The 25,272-nt window shown below is 43.4% G+C and overlaps 1 protein-coding gene across 1 annotated transcript; it reads right to left on the bottom strand.

Moving 5' to 3' along the window:
* Window positions 1-3,074: 3,074 nt before the first annotated feature.
* Window positions 3,075-3,545, bottom strand: LOC137838560 (uncharacterized). Its single transcript, XM_068647807.2, has one exon. It carries the CDS (start codon window positions 3,543-3,545, stop codon window positions 3,075-3,077), a length of 471 nt encoding a protein of 156 aa, XP_068503908.2.
* Window positions 3,546-25,272: the final 21,727 nt, after the last annotated feature.

Here is a 25,272-nt window from a genome sequence, read left to right as displayed (position 1 = left end):
TGACATGGATTTTCACCATGAAGAACAACTTGAAACCAATTTAGGTGTTGTAACCAGTGCAGGGAATCAAGGAGATGAAATGCCATCCATGTCTTCTTTTGAAAGATACCTAGTGAATAGGCTTGCTGGCTTTGCCGAGAATCAAAGGAATCTTCATGATTTGTGTGTGAGCAACTTCCAGAGTATAGACAATAGGTTCAACAACATGGATACACGGTTTATGACCTTGGATGAACAGATAGAAGCTGTTCAGAATCATATTTTTGAACTCCAGTATGCCAAGGATGATTAAAGGAAAAACAACCGGTTGAATTCACGAAACAACCGATTGTTTTTGGCCTTGTATCAGTTTAAGAGCTTTTGTTTTAAAATTCTGTATAATTTGGAACAATTGTCTTATTATCTCCTCTTTTTGTCTATTTGTGAAGACAAATAGGGGGAGATTTTATGTTGTGTTGTCTTTCATTATCTTTTATTATTTCTACAAATTCTATGTTATGTATGAGTGTTTAAGTAAGCCTTATTTCTACTGGTTTTAATGTTGCTGATATACTGTTTCTGTTTTTGTTCCAACATTGTATCAGATATATTATGCTTTGCTTAAACTTTGTTTTGCAGGAACTACTTCAGATTCAATCAAATCCAACACAAGCAACCAGGGATTTGTCTTCATCAAATAGAAGGAGATTGTTGAATCAAGTGTGTTCAAGCTTTGAAGAATCCAAATCCTTTGAAGTTTGATGGAAGGCTGGATGTGCTTGCTGTTGCTGAGGTGTTTTAGAATAGGATCTGGGGTAGATTATCTATGTAAATCCACTCTTGATTGAATCCAAAGCTTGAACATTCTTAAACCTTTTAATTTAAAGTGTTTTTCAAACTAAGTGAAAAACAACCTGTTGTTTTGTCGAAACAACCGATTGTTTTATACTTAGGTCTTTTGAGAAAGGTTGAAAACTGTTTTTGATGGTTGACTTGCTGTCAAACCAAAACAACCGAATGATTCAAGCATTCAACCGATTGTTTGCTTTGGGACCATAACAGAAAACCGTTTTGTGCTTTGACTGAGCTTTAAATGATTTTATAACTGTATACGCTCCAGTTTTAAATGCTCTGACCAGTCTTTGAAAGCAATAAAAAGATTGTTCAGATTGTGTAACAAACAAGAGTTGAGTTTTAATAAAAGAAAAATAGATTTGAGTTTTTCACTGATTTTTCTTTTGAAGAGTTGAAGATTGCTTTGAGTTTGCTTTGATCAAGAGAGTGTGGAATAGGATTTTCAACTTGTATTGATTTCAGATCTCTCTGTAACAAGTGTAATCCTTTTGTACTGTGTGAAAACTCTGTGTGTGACGCTGAGAAGTGTTGTGTGCTCTTCAGGTTGTCAAGATCAACATTCATGGTAGTGTTTGTGCTGAGCCAAAGGAAGTGTGTGTCTTGAGGATCAAGGTCACTTCTTTGGTGGTGTTGTAAGTAATCTAGGTTTGATTGCTTAGTGGATTCCCCAATGGTTTATGGGAAGACTAGATGTAGCTCTTGGTTTAAGAGTGAACCAGTATAAACCTGTGTGTGCAATCTCTCTATCCCTTGAACTCTTTAATTTCAGTTTATATTTGTGAACTGGTATAAACAACCGATTATTTTTCTACGAAACAACCGATTGTTTTTCTGGTGTTGTTCTAAATTTCTTTGTGCTTTTGGCAAACTGAATTCCGAATCAAGTTTTCTTAAAGGAATTTCATTCTAGACAAAAAAGTTTGCGAAAACCCTCTTTAAACCATTCACCCCCTCTCTAGTTTAAAGCCATACATTCTAACAGACTAAACTACCTCCGTTTCTCTATGTATCACTTCAAGGGAAGAGGTTCTTTTATTTCGGCGAACCATACTATTCTCGGGCTTGGTGAACTTATGCAAGAGGGAGGTCCACTCGGGGAACCATACTACTTCCGCTCTTGACTTATCACTAATTCTCGGGCTTGGTGAACTTACGCAAGAGGGAGGTCCACTCGGGGAACCATACTACTTCCGCTCTTGACTTATCACTAAAAGGGAGAGGTTCGTTAATTTGCAATGCACATTTAACTGAATAACTTTTATTCGGATGACCTTGTTAAAAAACCCTCTTAAGGGAAAAATAGTGTCCCCTTAAACGTGTACAAGTACAATATTTAACTAAAATAAAACTTCAGGTTGGTCGTGTTCCAAGTGTGAGGGATCGCGCCGCCTTCTAATGTCTCTAGCCTGTATGCTCCATTCCCAAGGGCCTCCGTTATTCTGAAAGGATCGATCCACTTGGGAGATAACTTGTTTTCTAACTGGTACAGGTGTGCCTTCCTCATCACCAGGTCGACGACCTGGAATTGCTGAGGTCTTAGCTTGGAGTTGTACTTGTACTCCACCCTCCTTTTCAAGGCTTCAGCTTTAATCCTTGCTTCTTCCCTCACTTCATCTAGTAGGTCCAAGTTCACCTTTCTTTCCTCGTTTGACTCTTAGACCACGAAGTTCTGGAAATGTGGTGAGTTCTCTTGGATTTCTACTGGGATCATAGCGTCTGAACCATACACCAAGCTAAATGACATTTCCTTGGTTGTGGACTGAGGGGTAGTGTGGTAGGCCCACACGATTCTGGGAACTTTTTCTGCCCAAGTCCCTTTGGCTTTGTCCAACCTTCTTTTTACCTCTGAGTAGAACTCAGTTGGCCTACTCGACCTGTCCGTTCGTCTGGGGGTGTTCTACTGATGTAAATACTTGCTTTACCCCCAACTCCGTACATAGCTTGCCCAATTGCTGGCTTGCAAACTGGGTACCATTATCGGACACTAACCTCTTCGGGATTCCGAAGCGGCACACTATGTTTTTCCACACGAAGTGCTGGATTTTATGGGCCGTGATTTGTGCCACTGGTTCGGCTTCGATCCACTTCGTGAAGTATTCTATGGTAACCACGAGGTACTTCATCTGCCGTACTGCCAAAGGGAAAGGTCTTAGAATATCGATTCCCCAAGTATGAAATGGCCATGGGCTGTATATCAATCTTAACTCCTATGGGGGCGCTTTGTGCCAATCAGCGTGTTGTTAGCACTGCTTACACCGTTGGGCGTATCTCGTGCAATCCTCCCTTATGGTTGGCCAGTAATATCCTGCACGAATGGCCTTTGATGAGAGAGATCGGTCACCAATGTCACTACCACATATCCCATCGTGTAACTCTGCCATGATGCGCGTGCATTGCTCTCCGTCCATGCATACCAGTATGGGATGGGTGAATCTGTGCCTGAATAATTTCCCATCGATCAGGGTGTACTTGCTTGAATTTTTCTTGATTTTCTGAGCTTCTGCGGAATCTAACGGGAGTACTTCATCGGCCAAGTAGCGCTGGTAGGCCTTCATCCAAGTTTCTCCTGATTCAACCTGGTGAACTTGCGGTTCTATCTCCCCAGCAACCGGATACCTACTTATTCTGGGTGTTTTCATCGTCTCTTGTGTTAACGACCGATAACTCCTCCTCGTCCCTTCCGATGAGCTAACATGCTGGACTTCCTCCATATTGTCCGTGGTAGTTCGAGGTGTCTTCAGGGTCTCCTGAATCACCGTCCTTTGCCTGCCCCCCTTGCCCGAACTGGCGAGTTTCACAAGCAAGTCAGCTCGGGAATTTTGTTCTCTTGGTACATGGACTAGCTCGAACACTTCGAACGACTCCTTCAGCACCTGGACGTATTCTAGGTATACGACCATCTGAGGATCTTTAGCTTGGTATTCCCCCGTGACCTGGCCTGTAACTAACAAGCAATCACTTTTTGCCAACAACCCCTTTGCTCTCATTTCTTTGGCCAGCATACTCTGCCTGGTTGTTGTTGGCCTTGAAAGCGAATCGTAGGGCCTACTCGATCAGTAACCCATCCGGACCCTCCAAAATAACACCTGCTCCACTACCTTGTTGGTTTGAAGAACCGTCTACAGAGAGTACCCACTTGAAATTCGCCCCACATCTGGTTTTTGCAAAACCTTGCGGATTGGAAGGTCCGTCATTACTATCATGATGAAGCTCTGGAAGTAGTGGCAGAGTCTTCTTGCTGAGAATACCACTGCTAAGGCCGCCTTTTCTAAGGCCTGGTATCTCACCTCCGACCCCTGCAACACCTTGCTGACGAAGTAGATTGGCCTTTGTACTTGGCCTTGCTCCTGTAATAGGACCGAACTGATCGCCCTTTCTGTAACGGCGAAGTATAAACGGAGTGGGGTACCTAAATCTGGCTTGCACAACACCGGAGGGCTGGCCAAGTACTCCTTCAATTTAACGAATGCTTGTTCACACTCACGGGTCCAGACGAACTTGTTATTCCTCTTCAGGCACTGGAAATAAGGGTGACCCTTGTCTCCTCCCGCCGATACGAATTTGGACAGAGCAGCTATGCGCCCTGTCAACTACTGCACCTCTTTTACCAAGATCGGGCTTCTCATAGCTATTATGGCAACACACTTCTCGGGGTTCGCCTCGATTCCTCGTTCAGTGAGTAGGAAGCCCAAGAATTTCCCTGCCTTCACTCCGAACACGCAGTTTTATGGGTTCAACTTTAGCCTGTATTTTGCTATTGTAGTGAATAGCTCTTCCAGGTCAGTTATATGTTGTTCCCTCTGTTGGGAGGTGATCACCATGTCATCTACGTATGCTTGGACATTCTGCCCTAACATGGGCGCTAACACCTGGTCCATTAGTCGTTGGTAGGTGGCCCTGCATTTTTCAGCCCAAAGGGCATGGCTTTATAGCAATAACAAGATGACTCTGTCATGAACGCGATCTTGCACTCATCCCTGGGGTGCATCATGATCTGGTTGTAGCCAAAGAAGGCATCCAGGAAGCTGAGTAACCTGAACCTAGAGGCGTTGTCCACCAAGGCATCGATGTTAGGCAGCGGGTAAGAATCCTTCGGGTAAGCTTTATTGAGATCCGTGAAGTCCACACACATCCTCCACTTCCCATTTGCTTTCTTTACTAGTACCACGTTGGCTAGCCATTCAGGGTACTGGATTTCCCTGATGTGGCCAACCTTCAACAGCTTCTCCATTTCTTCCCGTATGACCTGACGCTTCTCTCTGTTGAACTTCCGTCTTCTTTGGCGGACAGGCCAGACGCTGGGGTCCATACAGGAAATCAGGGTCAATACCGGGCATGTCGGCGGCGGACCATGCGAAGGCGTCGAGGTGTCGTGCTATGACCTCGACGACTTGATCCTGAGACTCCTTACTTAAAGACTGCCCAAGTTTGAACATCTTCCCTCCGATCTCCTTCTCCACCATTCCTCCAGCGGGCTCGGGCCGGTTTTCCCGGATGATCTCTTCACGGGTCACTCTGTCTTCCCTTGGCGGTCTAGTCGTGACAGAGAACACCCCTCTCTTTGTCTTGAGGCTGTTATCGTAACACTTCTTAGCCTCCGTTTGGTCAGACTTGATGGTGATCACTGCTCCCTCGAGGGAAGGTAATTTTATCTTCATGTGTTTCGTGGAGGGGACTACTCCCAGCCTGTTCAAGGACGGTCACCCCAATAGTATGTTGTAAGCCAATGGTGCATTGACGACGAGGTACCTGATGCTAGGAGTGCGTGAAGACGTGTCGTCTGTGAATGTTGTCCTTAATTCGATATACCCGTGAACCTCCACCTCGTCCCCTGCAAAACCATACAAACACCTGGTGTAGGGCTTTAATTGGTCTGTAGATAGCTGCAAACGGTTGAAGGTTGTCAGGAACATAACATCAGCCGAACTTCCTTGATCTATAAGGACACGACGCACCTTTCTCCCGGCTGTAACTAGGGAAACTACCACCAGATCATTATCATGAGGTATGACATATCAGAGGTCGTCTTTCGTGAAGGTGAGGTCGACATCGGGAATTAGATCCGTTTGTAGTACTTCTGCTGTCGTCACCCCCCGTGCATACTTTTTTCTTTGGGAGGCGGTGCATCCTCCTCCTGAGAATCCTCCCGAGATAGTGTTTACCTCTCCGTGAATAGGCACCTCATGCCCCTGATCTGCTCCCGCAGCCGGCAACGTCTGATCATCTGGTGCTTCTTGAAGGTAGTCCTTCAAGAAACCGCTCTTTACCAATTCATCTAGTTGATGCACCAAGGCCAGGCAATTTTGTATGTAATGGCCATTTGCTTGGCGAAATTCGCACCAAGCGTTCTTGTTGGGCCCCATTTTCCTATCGGTCCTTGCCGGCACCTTCAGTTTTGCCGCTATGTTTGGGACAACGATCAACTCCTTAAGCTCCATTTGGAAGTTATGTTTCGGGGGAGGATCCCTTCGCGTGCGTGCCCCCGTCTGGGCGCGCTCATAGGGTTTTTCCGCCCCTTTTCTTCTCCACGGTCGTTTCGTTGACCCTCATAGGCTGAGGTCGGGCGACTGCTCAAGGTCGGACAGGGCCGACGAGACCTTGCTTCTGCGTTACTCAATCATTTGCGGCAATTTGTGTTAACGCTCGGCGTTGAATCTCCGTGAACGTCTTTCGGTAAACCTGATATAATTCCAATAACATGATGGAGATATAATATGAACATGTTATGGATTCAACAAGAGTTGGAATATGATTAGGCACCTTTAGCATTGGATTAAGATTAAAGACCCATTCAAGAACTTAATCAACAACACAAGAACCAAGTCAAACTCACATAGAAACCCATTTTGAACAACAAACCCATGGATAGAAACTCAAGAACACAACATATAACAATTATACCCATGGAGGACGTGACCAAAATAACAAGAATAACCAATTTGCACCGATTAAAATTGAATATAAGTGCAGCAAATGAAAGAGGACATCATAAGGAAGAGATTGCACCGATTGAAAGTGAAAACAAACAAGTAGAACAAAAATGGGTAATTTGGAATGAAGGGGAAAATGGACTTATGTGGATGAAGCTTTTGGAATGTGCACGCCACTTGAAGGATGGTTGGCTTCAAGATGAGTGTTGTTGCCGCCACTTGAGAACCCAAGAATTCACTCAAGATAAGACTAGAAGAGAAGAAGACACAAGTCTCTCTCACTCACTCACCAAATTGGTAAAGGTTTTTTACTCTAAAAAATCAATTCTATTATTGAAGGTGCCTTTCATGCCTTTATATAGAGACATAAGACCGACAAAGAGTACAAGGGAAGGAACATTTGAAGAGTCACCTTCTAGCCTATTCCTAAATTGGCTCCTATATGAGCAAGAGAAGGAAAAGTCACTTCTTCTAGCTCTTTCCTAAAAAACTAACGCCTAAGGTACTTACAAAAGATGTGTCTTTTTGGTTTCCCTCTTAGCACCTTCCTAAACACTACTCCTATATGTTCTACAAATTTATACAAAAGAAATTATAAAGAAAGATATTAATTAGAGCCCATTCTTGAATGCTTGTAGTCTTTTTGTTGGCTTTGGGCTTGATCCTCTCTTTAATTAATTATTCTTTAATTTTTTAGAAGACCTGAAGGAAGAACTTTAAATGTTTAGGTGAATGGCCTCTTCCTTCATTAGTTAAATCCTCTTTAACTTGATATCTATCAAAACCCTTAGCAATGATTCGTTGAAAGGCCCAGGTAGCATTCCCTTGAAAGGCATGAACTATCATGGCCTCATTAGTGGGCTTCAATCGAACCACTTGAATCCCGAACCTGTTCAGGTAGTCCTTCATGGATTCCCCCTGGTACTGTTTGACATCAAAAACATCGTAGGAAAGCCGGGCGGGGGCCTTGTTTACAATGTACTGTTCCATGAACAGAGTGGCAAACTGATCGAAGTTGATGATGTGTCCGTCGAGAAGGCTGATGAACCACTCTAGCGCCGTGCCGGGTAGTGTGCCATGAGCATCTTACAGTAGACGGCGTCAGATCCCCCGGTGAGCATCATCTGGGTGTGGAATGCCGTGAGATGGGCCTTTGGGTCCTCTACTCCTGTGAAGGAGACCTTTGGACCTAGGGACGTTGTTGGTAAAGCGGCATTCATGATCGCTCGCGAGAATGGCATGGGACATGCCCTAAGTGGTACCGGTGGTGCACGTTTTTCCGTCGCGCGTTCTCCTACCTGTTGTAGGTCCCTTCGTAGTTGCTCATTGGATCTGCACAATTTTGCGTTGTCCGCTCGGGAAGCTGCTACTTCTGCTTGGAGAGCGCGCATCGTATCCAAGATTTGCTGTGTGGTCACGTTGTCCCCCCAAGAGGATACCCTTCCTGCGGACCCAACGGCCGCTTGTCTCGTAGTCCTCATATTGTCATTAAAGACTCTTATCGTAACTGTGAGTGAGACCTTATTTTAACGGGCCCCATGGTGGGCGCCAAATGTTCCCGCCGGTTGACTCCCTTCGTCGATTGACTCTAACGGCAGCCTTTGACCCTTCTATCTCCGCCTGAGAATCGCGCCTCCTTGATCAAGAAGTCTCTCACCTGCAAAGACAAAGGGGCACCCTAGCGGCTGTATGTACTCCGACGCTCAAGTCAGTATTAGGGCAAAGAAACACCAAGTGTATATAATAGCTTCAGTCTTAGAAACTGTGTACCTTACTAGGGTTTTGGCACCCTTTCTATAGGCTAAAACTAGGGTTTACCTTTGCATCGTTGCCCTTGACTAGGGTTCCTTGGAAAATGTCCATGCGCCGCTATTTAGGTAATCTTAGCGTATCTGGCACATGGAACCTTCCTTAACTGGAGTGTAATGTATAATCAGAGTGGCCACTTGGGTACCAACTTGTGCACCTATTCTCTAGCGCCATCTGCTTCGTGGGTGCCCTAAGTATTCACGTGCCATGCATGAAACTTCCTTGGGAACCCTAACCCTAATGGGCTTTAACACCTCCCAGGATTATCCTCACGTGCTGCGCCTTCATGCGTCATACCCACCACATGCATGGATCCCTCGTCACTTAGGCTTCCCACATACCTCTTGTCTTTAACTGTTATCTTAGCAAAACTTCAGGGCCCACCTTACGTGGTCCTCTATATCGTCTTGACGACCGATGTTCGATCTTCTCCCTCTACCAGCGAGGTCTGATCTCGATCTCCAACATCGGGCTTAAGGAGTAGTACCAAAGACTAACCAAACCCCTATTAGGTGCGTATGGGGCCCATCTCATGTCGCTCCCTTCCATTACCAGACATCGGTGTGCAATGTCTAAGGTTAGCCTCTGAGTTGATGACCGAGGACTAGTCGGGACAAAATTTAATTCGTATTATCAATTGAGAGTGGTGACAAGATAAATAAGTGACAAAGGGGCAAAAGGTAAAAAATTCTACAATTTAGAAAATAAAATTATTAATTAGAATCAAATTATTAAAAAAAAATAAGGGCAACACGGTAGGAATATGTTACTGAAGTAGTTATCATGAAATAAGAGCTACAAAGGGTTGAGGGAGCAATTAAAGGGCCAAAAATTCAAAGAAGCCTGAACAAACGAAGCTTGAGCCATTTACCTTGTGCCCTTTCTCGTCGATGTTGGAACCATTCTTTCATTCTTCTTCTTTTTCAATTTTTGGGTTTATAACTTTCAAATATTGAATAAAGGCCAAATGATAATTTAATCTTTGAATGTATGTTAGGTTGTCAATGTAGTGCATAAAAGAATGTAAAAACTAATTTAGTTTTTGAACAAATTAGTCCCAAATATTATATTTTAATTGTCAAAAAAAAGTTTGATTTATCCTTAACATTAAATTTTAATGACAAAATAGATCCACAAAATTTAATAATAAAAGATGATTGTTGGATTTATTAATTAAAATAAATATTATATTGCTACAAGAAAATTATTAAATAAAAATTAATTTAAAAAATAATAATTTACTATATTGATTAAATTATATCTAAAACATTGATGTTAATTATATACCAATTTATAAATTAATTTATAATTTTTTATTAATATAAAAAGAAAAATAGAAACCAATAATTTTTTAGTTTATAAAATAGTATATAATTTATATAGTAACTAATTATTTTTTTTATCTAAAATTAGTTTTTATTTAATTATTTTTTTTAGTGTATTATTTTATGGATTAAAATGATGATGTTTGACATATTAAACACTATACTAGTTATTTTGTTTTTAATAATTAATATTGTTTTGATTAAAAAAAATCTTTTATGTTTAAGATTTGATTAAATTTTAAATAACTTGTAAATTTTGAGTATCTGAATGTTCAAAATATTTGTTTTTATTTTTTTCTAAATATCATGTTGTTTGATTTTGTCATTAACAGGATATGTAATTATTAGTTTCGTATTCCCACTTCCAACTCGTTGATCAACTTGTGCATTCCTCTTCCAATTTTCTCTAACTCGTGAGTAAAGGTGTTGAAGTGAGCCAACTCAATTCAAATAGGTTGACTCACCACTGGTGGGTTAAGTGGGTTACCTCATTTAAGCTTATTTTACTCTCTTAACTTGCTATATATTTGTTACGGTTCTATCAAAGTCGATTGAATCAACCAACCTATTTATAGTAGTTCAGTCACAATATTTACCCATTTCACTAAACATTAACCACAATTAGAAAGGAATATATAATAAGTAAAAAAAATCAAAATGTTAACTTATATAATTGAGAAAACAAATAAATTAAGCAATCAAGCCATTCAAATACTATAATTAAAAATAGTAAATAATTATAATGAAAAAACTATAAAGGATTGTTGTTGGTAGGTTACGGGTCAAACCACCCCAACCCATCTTGAACTTGTATAACCCAAAGGTTAAATAAATCAAGTTCAATCTGATTCACATTTGAAAAAATATATATTTTTTCCTCCACAACCCGGCTTGAACCTATGGTGAGTTGGATTGGCTCATGGGTTTAAGTCCATTTTTTGACACCCGTGTACTCATTGGTGAACTTGCTCATGGAGAGGGAAAAATGAGTTGAATGAAAAGTTGGAGAAGATTGTAGAGAGAATAAATGAGTTGATTGATGAGTTCGAAATTGATGGCATTGAGCTCTTCTCTTTTGTGGTTTTTGGGTGGTTTGCGGAAGCTTAGTGGTTTGTTGACGGATCAAGGTCTTCCTAGGAGGTGTGGCTGCCTTTGAGGTGCATGAGAGTAGGGAAATTGAGGGAGGTTCGGCCGGCCCCCTTTAGTAGGTGAAAGGACTGAAGATTAAGACCTAAATCTTAGGCAAGGGAGTAAAGTATGGCTCAAGTTTTGCAGCATAACAATACTCAATTTAATCTTACAAAATGAGAGCCAAGCATCTCAATTTATAGTGTTTAGAGGGCTCGAAATTCAAAAGAAAGTGGAGGGAAATTCAAATGAATTCCCTCCCAAAAGTGGAGCCTAAATGAGCACATGGGGAGGGGTGTGTCTAGTTTGTATGCTCACCCCCTCCATGGACTTTCTAGACCGGCCTTGGTAAATTTAGAGGTTTTTTTTAGAAACTCTAAGTTTACCTAGGTTGGTGTTTTAAGTGCCAAAATTAATTCTAAGAAAACTTACAAATAAAGTTCCTATGCTAATTTTGACAAAAAAATTAAAGTCTACTCTACACTAGAGTTTATTGCATTTAAACATGTAAAAAAACATCTTCTTGGATCCTCTTGGCCATAACTCTAGGGTTGGCCCAAATCTACCCTTTGGTGGGCTTGCATGTGGGCTTGTGCTTGGGCCACTTCCATCATCCCCTCCCTCTTGAAAAGGATTTGTCCTCAAATCCAATGCTTCTTCTTCTTCAATGTTAGGGGGATGAATGTGGCTGGATGGTGTCCATCATCTCCTCCTTCTTGAGAAGATCTATCCTCATATCTACAAGGTCGATCTCGAATAGCAGCCTCTTGCTTTGACAACTATGCTCGTCCTCCCGGATCAAACGTCCATTGATGGGAATCTTCAAACAAAGCAAATGAGTTAGTTGAAGCAATTGTATAAAAATCAATTTTATGAAGTTTCCATTTTTGTTTTTCTTTTATTTTTGGCAACTTTTCACAATATTTCTCTTTTGATCGTTGTATGTGTTCTGTAATCCTCATTTTTAAATTTTCAATCTTTGTTACTTTTTCCTTAGGCACAAGTCCTTTAGGAAATGGTAACAACTTAAAAGGAGAAAGAGAATTAAGTCCACATACAATTTCAAATATAGAAATATTAGTAGTCTTGTGAACTACTTTATTGTATGCATGCTCATCTCTAGAGTTGTGTGTGCACTTCATGATTACTCCAGGTATAGTAGAAAGAGCTATGTTTTCAATTTCAGTGTGGCAATTCTTTTGAGGATGATAAGAATTTGAAGAGTACAACTTAGTTCCAGGTTTTTCTAAAAGTATCCTCAAAAAATGTTTTCAAAGTTTGGAGCTCTTTTCAATAATACTATGCTTAGAGGTAAACTATGAAGTTTCATTACTTCTCTAGAGAAGAGCTTATCCATAAAAATGGAATCAATACCTTTTGTAGTCCAAGGAAGCTCTAATATAAAATCTAGCTTCATATCTTCCCATGGATCATTTGCAAAAGGTAAAGGAGTATAGAGTTCATGAGCCATCGCCTTAGATGTATTTTTAAAACAAGGAATGTATCTAGGGTAATGTCTTTGAACATCTTTTCTCATGGGTGACAAGAGTTTTCCTTTTAAAAGCTCTAGAGTTTTATCAACTCTAATTTGGCCCATGAGTTCTCCTTCAAGAAGAATTTCTCTTTTATGTGTGAAGGTAGTCTCGTTGATACAACCTTTGTTCATGAAAATTTTAATTCTTTGCAATGGTTGTCTCAATAAAACATGACAAGTTTCTTTAGGCACTACCTCACATAAAAATTTGTCTTTGTAGAGGCCTATAGATAACTTGACCTCCACTTGGTGAGATCTTAGCACACATGAAAAATAATCTACTACATTTTTATCTATGCAAGCCTCTTTTAAGGATTCTTCTTTTTTATACCATGCTTGCAAGTGTTCCTTTACAAAAGGTAAGGCTAGGTTGTTCAACAAGAGGCATATTTTCAAAGGTATTTTCAACTTTTCCTTCTTGTTGAATGACCTCGTGGGAAGGAACACTCTTCTCCCACGCCTTTTGCTTCCCAAGGGTTTTCTCTTGCTTTTCTATTTTTACATTTTCATCACTCTCACTAGCTTCTTTTTCTTGGCTACTATTCTCATCTTTGTCCCTTAAGATCATAGATCCTTCATTGGAACATTGAGATGCTAGATGGCTCTTACCAAGACATTCTAAACATTGAATAGCTCTAGCTTGAGTGTGTGAGATATGCTCGGCTAGGTTTTGGGAAAGTTCTAGAGATGTTTCTTTTATATGCTCTTACCCTCTAGGAAACTCATTCTTGTCATAAGATACATAGTATGAACTTTGTTTTTGACTTGATTGTTTTCTCAAAATTTGTTTTTCAACTTTAATGCTAAGTTGAATCAAGTCATTTAAATCTCTATAAGGTAAAAGTTCAACTTTGTTTCTTATCTCAAGTTTGAGACCACTTAAAAACCTAGCTATGGTGGTATGGTTGTCTTCGTTAATCCTTGCCCTCTTAATATATGACATCATCTTTTGCCAATATTCTTCTACACTCATATCTTTTTGATGAAGTCTTTGGATCTTGTCCATCAACTTCCTATTGTCAAGTGAGGGAATATGACGACATCTCAAGGCTCCCCTAAGGTCATTCCAATATGTAATGGGAGGGTCCTTGTGGAGATGTCTCTCTCTTTTTAGGGCATTCCACCAATACATAGCATCACCTTGAAAACTTAAGGTAGCTAAGGGTACTTTCTTTTCTTCACTCACATGGTTGTAAGCAAACAATTGCTCTACCCTCATCTCCCAATATAGATATGTTTCGACATCTTCTTTTCCATATAAATGAGGTAGCTCTACCTTAACCTCCTTTAGGTTTTCTTGTCTCTCTTTTCTAGCTCTCCTAGGGGATGGTTGATGATATTCATTTATCCTAAGATTTTCTTCCCCAAAAGAATCATAAACTTGAGAGTTATATGCATGAGAATGTAATTTTTTTGAAATTTGAGACTTCTCATCCTTTGCTTTAGTCAATTCATTAGTTTTGGCCTCATTCTCCAATTGTTTAGATGAAATTGATTGAATATCCTTGGAAAGTTGTTTTAAAAGAGATTTCAAGGATTTCACATCACTTTTAAGAGATTTAGAGGAGTGAGAAGACATGACTAAAACTTTGTGTTTAGAAGTGCTTTACTTTAAGAAAGAAGAGGAAAGTTAATGAAGGTAGCTTCCCAGGTAAGAGAGGTGAGTCACAAAGGACTACTTAAGTACCAAATCTTGCCTTAGCCAAAAGCTATCCCTCAAAATCTTCACACAATTCTTTTTTTAGGTAAATCACTTAGAACACAATGAGGATGGAAAGATCAAATTTTATGCAAGAAAACTATGCAAAGCTATTTAACAACTAAAGCAATTTATCAAAGCTTTAAACAAAGATAAGCATAAGCAAATTAAGCAAACTAAGCAAATATGGACGTAAGGAAAACTAGCTAAGACAATTAACAAAATTAATCTACAAAGCTTAAACTAGTCGTTCCTAGGTGAGGCTTCTTAGACACTTTGAGCCTTAGAAGACACACTTACCGTCTAATTCGTGATTAATCCACTATTTAACAATAGTAAAAGGTAATTACAACTCAAGAATTGCAAAGAAATTAAATTGCAAAAATTAAATTTCAGCTTGCACTCCTTTTTGGCTTGTTGGGCCCTTCTGTGTTGTCCTTCAAAGTGTATGGTGTATTTTGGTATTTGTATTTGTTGATGCCCCTTGCCTTGATCCTCTTTGATTTAAGGTATTAAATTCTTCAATACAGTACTTATTAAGTAAAGCTAGACTCTCCTCAAGTCAAATCCCACTCAACAAGCACCAATTGATATTTATCCACCAACAATTTTAGAGGTCAAGAAAAGAAAGCAAGAAACAATTAAAATTTAAAAAAAACAGCACCACTGCAATTGGATTAAATAATGTGACACAACTAGAAAGAGTTCAGAATGAAATTGGACAAGCAAATAAAAATAGGCAGTCAATAAAGGTTGGCACACAAAAGGAACCTAAAGATTGACACTAGAATTGATTTGAAAAACCAAAACAACACTACTGAAATTATTGTGATCCAAAAAGCGTGACTTTAAATGATTTATGTTTAGCTGGCTATTTTGTATTCGTTTCTGAAAATTTACACACAATCAATTCAGTTTCTTAAAAAACTTTTAGCGTTGGTTTCACTCCAATCACATGTGCCAATTAATTATGATATTTTTTTCAAAAACAGTGTCCAATTACTGCCAGGTGTAGCGTCAGAATGCACACTTCTTTTGTATGATTTATCTTTTTTTTTTCTATTTTGTTTTTTAAACTGATTATTTTTTTCTTTTTGTTCTAACACCTCAAACTATTGAAATCCAGAGGCTCATAATTTTCTTATGACATATTTAATTTTCATAAAGCAAAACAGCCAAAACAGAATTGTGAAAACAGAGGATTATGAAATCTGGAATTAAAAACAGAATGAGATACTTCAAAAACACAATTGAATGAATGGGATGGAATTTGTATAGATCTAGCACACAAATATGAACTCAAACTAAAAAGAAAAATGCACCAAAGGATCAAATCAAAACAAAATTCAGATTAACGACTCAAATGAAAACAAGAAACAAATAAATCAAGAAAAGTACTACTAAGATTTGTTGACAATTTTTTGGAATCACATGACTTGACAAAACTTATAGCTTCAGAAAATAAAATGACTCAAACACATCATATGAACCAAATAAAAATTCAAGCAAGACTCAAATATCCTAAAACAAAAACAGCAACACAATTCACCATGGAATCCTACACAAAATTGCAAATAAGATGCTCAAGCACAAATTGAATAATTCTACCGATTGAAATGCTTAGAAGAGCATCCAACTTAAATTAAAACTGTAAAACAGCAAGACAACTTGAATAAAAGATGAACAACTTGAAGATAACAAGAACTCAAGAAGAAAAATGAAAAGAGATACTTATCTCTTGAAGACCATAGTTCTAGATACCAAATGACGGCATTGAGCTCTTCTCTTTTGTGGTTTTTGGGTGGTTTGAGGAAGCTTAGTGGTTTGTTGATGGATCAAGGCCATCCTAGGAGGTGTGGCTGCCTTTGAGGTGCATGAGAGTAGGGAAATTGAGGGAGGTTCGTCCAGCCCCCTTTGGTAGGTGAAAGGATTGAAGATTAAGACCTAAATCTTAGGCAAGGGAGTAAAGTATGGCTCAATTTTGGCAGCATAACAATACTCAATTTAATCTTACAAAATGAGAGCCAAGCACCTTTTAGAGGGCTGGAAATTCAAAAGAAAGTGGAGGGAAATTCAAATGAATTCCCTCCCAAAAGTGGAGCCTAAATGAGCACATGGGGAGGGGTGTGTCTAGTTTGTATGCTCACCCCCTCCATGGGCTTTCTAGACCGGCCTTGGTAAATTTAGAGGTTTTTTCAGAAACTCTAAGTTTACCTAGGTTGGTGTTTTAGGTGCCAAAATTAATTCTAAGAAAAATTACAAATAAAGTTCCTATGCTAATTTTGACAAAAAATTAAAGTCTACTCTACACTAGAGTTTATAGCATTTGAACATGTAAAAGAACGTCTTCTTGGATCCTCTTGGCCATAACTCTAGGGTTGGCCCAAATCTACCCTTTGGTGGGCTTGCATGTGGGCTTGTGCTTGGTCCTCTTCCATCAGAAATGATAACATAAAAGTAATTGTTAGAATGGATGGCTTTAAACTAGAGGGGGGTGAATTGTTTAAAGAGGGTTTTCGCAAACTTTTAAGTCAAGAATGAAATTCTCTCAAGAAAAAAGTTATAAAGAATTCAGTTTGCCAAAACAGCAAGCAAAAACTGCAGTACCAGAAAAACAATCGGTTGTTTCACAGAAACAATCGGTTGTTTATACCAGCAAACAACAAACAAAACTGAATTTAAAGAGATTAAGGATAGAAAGATTTCACACAAATGTTTATAATGGTTCACTCTAAACCCAGAGCTACATCCAGTCTTCTCAGAAACCCTGAGGAAATCCACTAAGCAACCACACCTTGATCACTTACACCACAACCAAGAAAGTGACCTTGATCACCTCAAGACACTCACTCTTCTTGGCCAACACATCAACACTAAGATTGTTGATCTTGATCCCCTCAAGAACACACAGCCAATCTCAGCAAACACAGAAACGAAACTTGTTTCACAGAGTACAAGGATTACACTTGTTACAGAAGATAATCTGAAATCAATACAAGCAGAATCCTATTCCATACACTTTGATCAATCACACAACTCTAAGCAATCTTAGCTCTTTGAAAAACTCAAAAACTCTTTTCAAAATCTTGTAAAAGATTGTTACTCAAATATGTTTTTCTAAATTTATTCAAAGATGTTGTTTGTTATCAAATCTTAACAAACTCTTAAATTGCATTAAAAGATTGGTCAAAGCATTTAATGACTGAAGCGTAAGCAGTTAAATCATTTAAAGCTCAGTCAAAGATAAAACAATTTTTCTGTTATGGTCCTGTACCGCCCTGGTAGTCGGGAGTGATGACGTGGCATCCTGCTACAGTATAGGCGTGTTGGCAAGGCGCCAGGCTGGCAGAAGGGAAGGAAGTCGGGGGGCTTGTGAAGTCGCCAGTTATTAAGTTGGCGTGTTCTGATCTCCAGCATATCAGAATAGGCGATCACCGGGTTAAAGATGAAGTCGCCAGATGTGAACTAAGGCGACCAAGCAGTTGGAGATCGCCAGAGAAAGCACATCGCCGAAGATGAAGGAGAAGCAAATTATGAAGGCGGCCGGCGAGACCACAGGGAAGGTGTATGAGGACACCCTAACTCCCAAGTTAGCTATGCACTGGGCAGTACCATGCATAAGTAACTTAGCCAAAATGAGAGTAGAAGCAGCGCCAAGTCAAGGAGGCTCCAGATGATGGCACGTGTACGACTGGATGCGAGCCACGTGTCCAGGTCTGTAACTGCCAGGAGAGAGAAAACAACCAGGTATATAAGAGTTCTCAACAAACTTTCTGAGGTACGCACGTTCAGTTTATACTCTTTACGCTTGCGAGTTATAGAGCTGTCTGTGAGAGAGGATTTGCACGGTTCTTGTTCTCTTAGTATTTGGTGATTCGGTCACTGACTTGGGCGTTGGAGTGCGATCGGCCGCAGCGGCGCCGCTCTGTTTCTTTGCAGGTTCTTGAGGTGGATCTCGAAGAGGAACGGAGGTGTGAAGCGGTGCGCACGTCGATCCTTTGACGAGGCAGTTTCCAGCGTTCCGGTCAACAGGCAGGATCATCAGGCGCCCACCGTGGGGCCGTGTAAAACTTGCTCCCATCCACAGCGTGAGTTCTTGGAGGTTTTCGAAGTTTTCTGCGTGGTTGTGTGCTGGTGCAACCATCGCTCGCTGTTTGCTTGAGTTTCGTTCGGTGAATTCACGTTTTATACCGTTCGTTTGGGTTTTCGATCGGTGGAGTGAGGTTTCCTGCTGTTTGCGCGTAATTTGTTCGGTGGAGTTCGAGTTCTTTCGCTCGTTTGGTTGTCCGTGGGGAAGCGGTGGTTTCTGCTGAAGTTGTGGTTTTCTTTGAAGGTTTACGGTGTTCTTGAGTTTTCTTGCGCAGTTTCGCACAGTTTTCTCCGATTGATCGCTGAATCGATCGTGGTTGAAGTGTCGTTCGCTGCATTCTGTGATTCGCTGAGTTTCATGAGAAAAATGAGAAGCAATCGTTCAAGTCCAGTTGCGCCCGTTGCTGCCGAAGGCGCCGCTACCATGACCATGGCGCAGATGGCAGAGATGATGCGTTCGTTGCAGGCAACTGTGGAAGCCTCACGCGTAGAGCAGGCGAGAATGCACGAGGACCTGGTCGCCTCTCGCGCCAGGAACGAGGAGCTCAGCAAGGTGATTGAGGAGCTGCGTCAAGCTTCAGGAGCAGCAAGGGCGTTCTTCTGCTGAGGAGGTGGCGCCGTCATCGCCACCTCGTGCTTTCCCCATGCCTTTTGTTCAGGCGATTACTGACACGCCTATTCCTGCGAGCGTGGTTCCGGTTAAGGCTGTCTCTACCGGCGTGGAGGATCCAGAGGCTCATCTAACCACGTTCCATACGCAGATGATGCTATCAGGAGGGTCAGACGCCGTCTACTGCAAGATGTTCGTGAGTACGCTCCAGGGAACGGCGATGGAGTGGTTTGTGAGCCTGCCTAATGGCCACATAACCAATTTTCAACAGTTCTCGAAGATTTTTGTCGAGCAGTACATCGTGAATAAGGCACCGCCCAGGGTGTCTTATGATCTGTTTGATATAAGGCAGTACCAGGGAGAGTCCCTCAGAGATTACCTGAATCGCTTTGGAGCGCAGATGGTCAGATCGCCGGCCAAAGATGAAGAGATGCTGGTCTATGCCTTCAAGAAGGGCGTGCTGCCAGGACCATTCTGTGAGGCCTTGATCAGGGCTCACCCCGCGACGTTTGCTGAAGTCAGGCGACTTGCGGTGGCTCACATCGCCGACGAGAGTGAAGTCGCCGAGAAGAGAGGAAGCGTGGCTCCCGCCAGACCACGCGCCCAGACTAGGATCCAGCCGCAGAGGGTGCTAGAAACAGCGGCGGCGGCCAAGAAGGACCAGAGGACTCGCCACCCTTACGATAGGAGGAACAAGGGAAGGAGTCAGGGGCGCCAGCAACCAGCACGCCGGGAATACAATCGCCCGCCTAAGCACAAGTTTGTCATGGGACTAGCGGACCTGATCGCCATTCCTAACATATCTGCTAGGTTGAAAGCGCCTGAGAAGGTGGGCGACAAGGTGCTGGGGTCAAAGCCGGATGCCTGGTGTGAGTTTCACCAAGGTTTTGGCCACACTTTGGACTCGTGTTTGTCCTTGGGATATCAGCTCGACGATCTGGTTAAGAGCGGGTTCCTAAACGACTATCTGCTGGACAGGAGGACGGGGGGAGCGTCGAGTTCCCAGCCAGCAGGTGGAGAAGCCCAGCAACACAAGATGCCTATCCACGGGGAGATCCACACCATTGCAGGGGGCTTCTCAGGTGGTGGATGCACCGCATCGCAGAGGAAGAAGTACGCGCGATCGGTGATGACAGTGGATATGTTTGAAGATCACTCGCCGGAAGTGGACATTACGTTCACCAAGCAGGATCTTCGGGACGTTGTGCCTCATGACAACGATCCCATAGTCATTTCGTTGGTTACGGCGGGAAGGAAGGTCCACAGAGTTCTGGTGGACCAAGGAAGCTCGGCAGACGTGATGTTCTGGCCGACTTTCACGCAGCTGGAGTTGCCCCTTGACCAGCTAAGGCCCTATGGAGGGTGCCTATATGGGTTCGCTGGTGACCAGGTGGAGGTCAGGGGGTACATTGAGCTGAGAACCACGTTTACAGATGAGACTGGGTCGAGGACGGAGAAAATCAAGTACCTCATCGTAAACGCTCCTTCAGCATACAACATCCTGTTGGGAAGGCCCACGCTTAACAGGATAGGCGCCATCCCGTCGACTCGGCACATGAAGGTAAAGTTGCCGTCCATGGAAGGGGTGGTGATCACGATCAAGTCTGATCAGAAAGAAGCGAAAAGGTGCTATGAGAATAGCCTGAAAAACAAGAGGTCGGTGAGTTATGTAACAACCACCCCACCTCCCGGTGTGAAGCCCAGATCGGCGGTAACAGAGGAGGCCGCCGGAAGAGATGTGGAGATGGTGGACGCTGAGCTGGGGGAGAGGAATGCTGGTCTGGAGGAGGAAGAGGCGCGGAATCGCCCTGAGGAAGCGAGGGAGCAGGGAATCGCCAGGGCGGTGATCGCCAGAGAATCCAGGCCAAAACCTGTCGAGCAGTGGCTCGAAAAGGAGATCGGAGGAAAGATCTTCAAGCTGGGAAGATCTCTGGAGGTCGAGCTCCAGGACCAGATCGCCAAGGTAATTGAGCGGCATCTGGACGCGTTTGCATGGTCCGCTTCGGACATGCCCGGGATTGATCCCGACTTCTTGTGCCATCATCTGGCGATGGACAATTTGGTGAGACCAGTGCGACAAAGGAGAAGAAAGTTCAACGAGGAGAGGAGGCAGGCGATCAGGGACGAAACACAGAAACTCCTCGCTGCAGGCCACATCAGGGAAGTCCAGTACCCTGAATGGCTGGCAAATGTCGTGCTGGTGAAGAAGAGTAACGGGAAATGGCGCATGTGCGTCGACTTCACCGACCTGAACAAAGCTTGCCCAAAGGATTCGTATCCTTTACCAAGCATAGATGCCCTGGTCGATAGTGCTGCAGGGTGTAAGTTGCTGAGTTTCCTGGATGCCTTCTCAGGATATAATCAGATCAAGATGCATCCCATGGATGAAGAGAAGACAGCCTTCATGACGGAGAGATCGTGTTATTGCTATAAGGTGATGCCGTTTGGGCTGAAGAACGCGGGGGCCACATACCAGAGGCTGATGGATCGAGTACTTGCACCAATGTTGGGAAGGAACGTGCAAGCGTACGTCGATGACATGGTCGTGACCTCGCCAGAAAAAAGCAAGCACGTTGCAGACTTGGAAGAATTGTTCACGACGATCGCCAAGTTCAGGTTAAAGCTCAATCCGGAGAAATGCATTTTCGGCGTGGAGGCTGGAAAGTTTTTGGGTTTCCTCTTGACTGAAAGAAGAATAGAAGCCAACCCAGACAAGTGTGCCGCCATCTTGGCGATGAGGAGCCCAGCTACGGTGAAAGAAGTCCAGCAGCTAACAGGTCGGATGGCAGCCCTATCTCGCTTCGTGTCAGCTAGCGAAGAAAAGGGGCATCCCTATTTTCAGTGTCTGCGGCGCAATAATAAGTTTGTTTGGACGAAAGAGTGCGAGGAAGCTTTCGTCAAGCTGAAGGAGTATCTGGCGAGCCCGCCGGTTCTATGCAAACCGCTGGTGGGAATCCCACTCAGGTTGTATTTTGCTGTAACTGAGAGGGCGGTGAGTGCGGTGCTCGCCCAGGATCAAGATCAGGCTCAGAAGCCTATTTATTTTGTGAGCAAGGTGTTGCAGGGCCCAGAAACGAGATATCAGGCCCTGGAGAAGGCTGCGCTGGCTGTGGTATTTTCGGCGAGGAGGTTGCGCCACTACTTCCATAGTTTCACAATACTGGTGATGACTGACCTGCCCATCCAGAAGGTCTTGAAGAAACCTGACGTTGCGGGAAGGATGGTGAAGTGGGCAGTAGAGTTCTCAGAGTTTGATATTAAATATGAGCCCCGAGGCCCGATCAAGGGGCAAATCTTTGCAGATTTCGTGGTAGAGCTCTCATCAGAGGCGACGCGGGTTGAAGGAGACGATTTCCGTTGGGTACTTTCGGTGGATGGATCGTCGAACCAGCAGGGCAGCGGTGCTGGAGTCATATTGGAAGGACCCAACGGCGTGCTGATCGAACAATCTCTGAGGTTTGCCTTCAAAGCCAGTAACAATCAAGCAGAGTATGAGGCGCTGATCGCTGGAATTTTGCTGGCCAAGGAGATGGGAGCTAGGGTGCTGATGGCTAAGAGTGACTCGCTGCTAGTCACGGGGCAAGTAACAGGCGAGTTCCAGGCTAAAGATCCACAAATGGCGGCTTACTTGGCGTACGTGCAGGAATTGAAGAGTTCCTTTGCCTCCTTTGAAGTAGTACATGTACCCAGAGAGCAGAATGCCCGAGCTGACTTGCTTGCTAAGCTCGCCAGCTCAGGCAAGGGGGGTAGGCAGAGGACGGTGATTCAAGAAACTCTGAAGACGCCAAGGGCATTTGTGGCAGATCACCTGGTTCTTCAGATAAGCAAGTCGACGGAGAACGCCGGGAGAAGCCATAAGTCCCTGACGCAAGAAACTCTGAGATCGCCGAGAATTAGAGCATGTCGAGGAGAGAAGGTGAATGTGATGCAGGTCTGCGCCACCCATGAGCCAGACACTTGGATAACACAGTACAAGCGGTGCCTGGCAGATGGCCTTCTCCCGCTGGATCCGACTGAGGCTAGGAAGGTAAAGAAGAATTCTAGCAAGTACACCCTGATTGATGGCGATCTATACAGGTTTGGGTTCACTCACCCGCTCCTGGAATGTATACACGGCGAGAAGTGCACGAGAATCATGGCGTCGAGCTCTGGCCGCGAGGACTCTCCGTGCAGGATACTACTGGCCATCCATGAGAGAAGATTGCAAGAAGTATGCCCAATGTTGTAAACAATGCCAGCAGCACGCCGATTGGCATAAGGCGCCTCCCGAGGAGTTGAAGTCGATTTATAGCCCTTGGCCATTTCACACCTAGGGAATCGACATCCTGGGACCTTTCCCGTTGCCGATCAGGCAGATGAAGTACTTGGTGGTGGCGATTGAATATTTCACCAAGTGGATCGAAGCAGAACCAGTGGCCCAGATCACCGTACACAAGATCGAAGGTTTCGTGTGGAAGAACATCGTGTGCCGGTTTGGAGTGCCTAAACGCCTGGTGTCGGATAATGGGACTCAGTTTGCAAGTCACCTGTTGAAGAAGCTTTGCGAAGGGGTGGGAATTCAACAAGTGTTCGCATCCGTCGAGCACCCTCAGACGAATGGCCAGGTGGAGTCAGCCAATCGGGTGTTGTTGAGAGGTTTGAAGAGAAGGCTTGAGAAAGCCAAGGGAAGTTGGGCTGAGGAGGTACCCCGTATAGTCTGGGCATACCACACCACCGAGCAGTCAGGAACCCATGAGACCCCGTTCAGCTTGGTCTATGGGTGTGATGCCATGATTCCAGTGGAGATCCAGGAGAGCTCGCCGAGATTCCAGAACTTCGTAGAGGAAGACTCGAAGGAAGAGAGGAGGCTAAACCTGGATCTACTGGATGAGGTCAGGGAAGAGGCGAGATTAAAGGCTGAGGCGGTGAAGAGGAGGATCGAACGAAGATACAACTCGAAGGTGATGCCAAGGCAGTTTAGAGAGGGCGATCTGGTGATGAGGAAGGCCCACCAGTACGAGATGGAGAATAAACTGTCGCCCAAGTGGACCGGACCGTTCAGAATAACCGAGGCGCTCGGGAACGGCGCCTACCGCTTAGAGACGCTGGAAGGAGGGGCGATTCCTCGCACCTGGAACGCCACGCACCTGAAGTTGTACTATAGTTAAGAGCTTTGTAAGTAAAGACAAACACAAAGGTCATATTACAATGTCTCTGATGAAACAGTTTGAAGGGGGCACTCTTTTTTCCCTAAGGAGGGTTTTTAATGAGGCCACCCAATAAAAGAAGAGTTTTCGAAGTATAAGGCGTTTTCAGATTGCATGTTTGCTATTTTCCAAAAGTTTTGAGGAAAGACCTTGTCGCTTGTATGTGATTTAAGGCAAGTAAAGATATATCGCATGCTTTCTAAAAAGTTTTTAAGTCCTCATCGTTTTTCGGCGATTGGAGGCACCAGTTAAAGTTTGTAAGTCCTCATCGTTTTTCGGCGATTGGAGGCACCAGTTAAAGTTTTTAAGTCCTCATCGTTTTTCGGCGATTGGAGGCACCAGTTAAAGTTTTAAAGTCCTCATCGTTTTTCGGCGATCGGAGGCACCAGATGAAAGACCTCAACGCCCTCGCGCGTTCTGAGGCGAGATAAAGACCTCCTCGCCGTCGAGCGAGTGCAGGCGAGGAAGAGTAAAAGGTCCTCAGTGTTTCTGGGGGCGAGAAGATGTAACCCCTGGGGCAATGTAGAGGCACCAGTGAAAAGTCCTCCGTGTTTCTGGGGGCGAGAAGATATAACCCCTGGGGCAATGTAGAGGCGCCAGTAAAAAGTCCTCCGTGTGTCTGGGGGCGAGAAGATGTAACCTCTGGGGCAATGTAAAGGCGAGTTAAAGACCTTCTCGCCGATGAGCGAGTTCAGGCAAGTTAAAGACCTCCTCGCCGATGAGCGAGTTCAGGCAAGTTAAAGACCTTCTCGCCGATGAGCGAGTTCAAGCGAGTTAAAGACCTTCTCGCCTACATGCGAGCTTGGGCAAGATAAAATCCTTCTCGTCTCGAACGAGTTCAGGTATGGTGCAGAGGGTGGAAGAAGTTTGGAAGGTGGCTAAGGTAGGTTCGAAGAGAATGCCTAGTCACCCGGTCTTTTGTTTTGAAGTTCAGGGAGGTAAAGAAGGATCCCAAAAGGCGTTTCTACCCCCAGACAAAGAAGCAATGGCCAAAGCATGAGGCCAGAAAGAAGCTGATATCACCAAGGGTCTTTGGCGATCAGGAAGAGTTCAAACAGCGGCGAGAAGGTTAAAACACCTGTTTGATGAAGCAGGTCGAGTGGAGCGGTGTTTAAGCCAGTAACTGAA

This window comes from Phaseolus vulgaris, chromosome 4 (genome assembly GCF_051622355.1).
Source record: "Phaseolus vulgaris cultivar YP4 chromosome 4, ASM5162235v1, whole genome shotgun sequence".
NCBI classification, from domain to species: Eukaryota; Viridiplantae; Streptophyta; class Magnoliopsida; order Fabales; family Fabaceae; genus Phaseolus; species Phaseolus vulgaris.
Note: the sequence above shows the minus strand (reverse complement) of the source record. Positions and strands in the feature narration are given on the sequence as shown.

Bases quoted from the DNA above. Each gene is read 5' to 3' on its own strand.
- LOC137838560 (XM_068647807.2), bottom strand. From the start codon at position 3,545: ATGGAGGAAGTCCAGCATGTTAGCTCATCGGAAGGGACGAGGAGGAGT.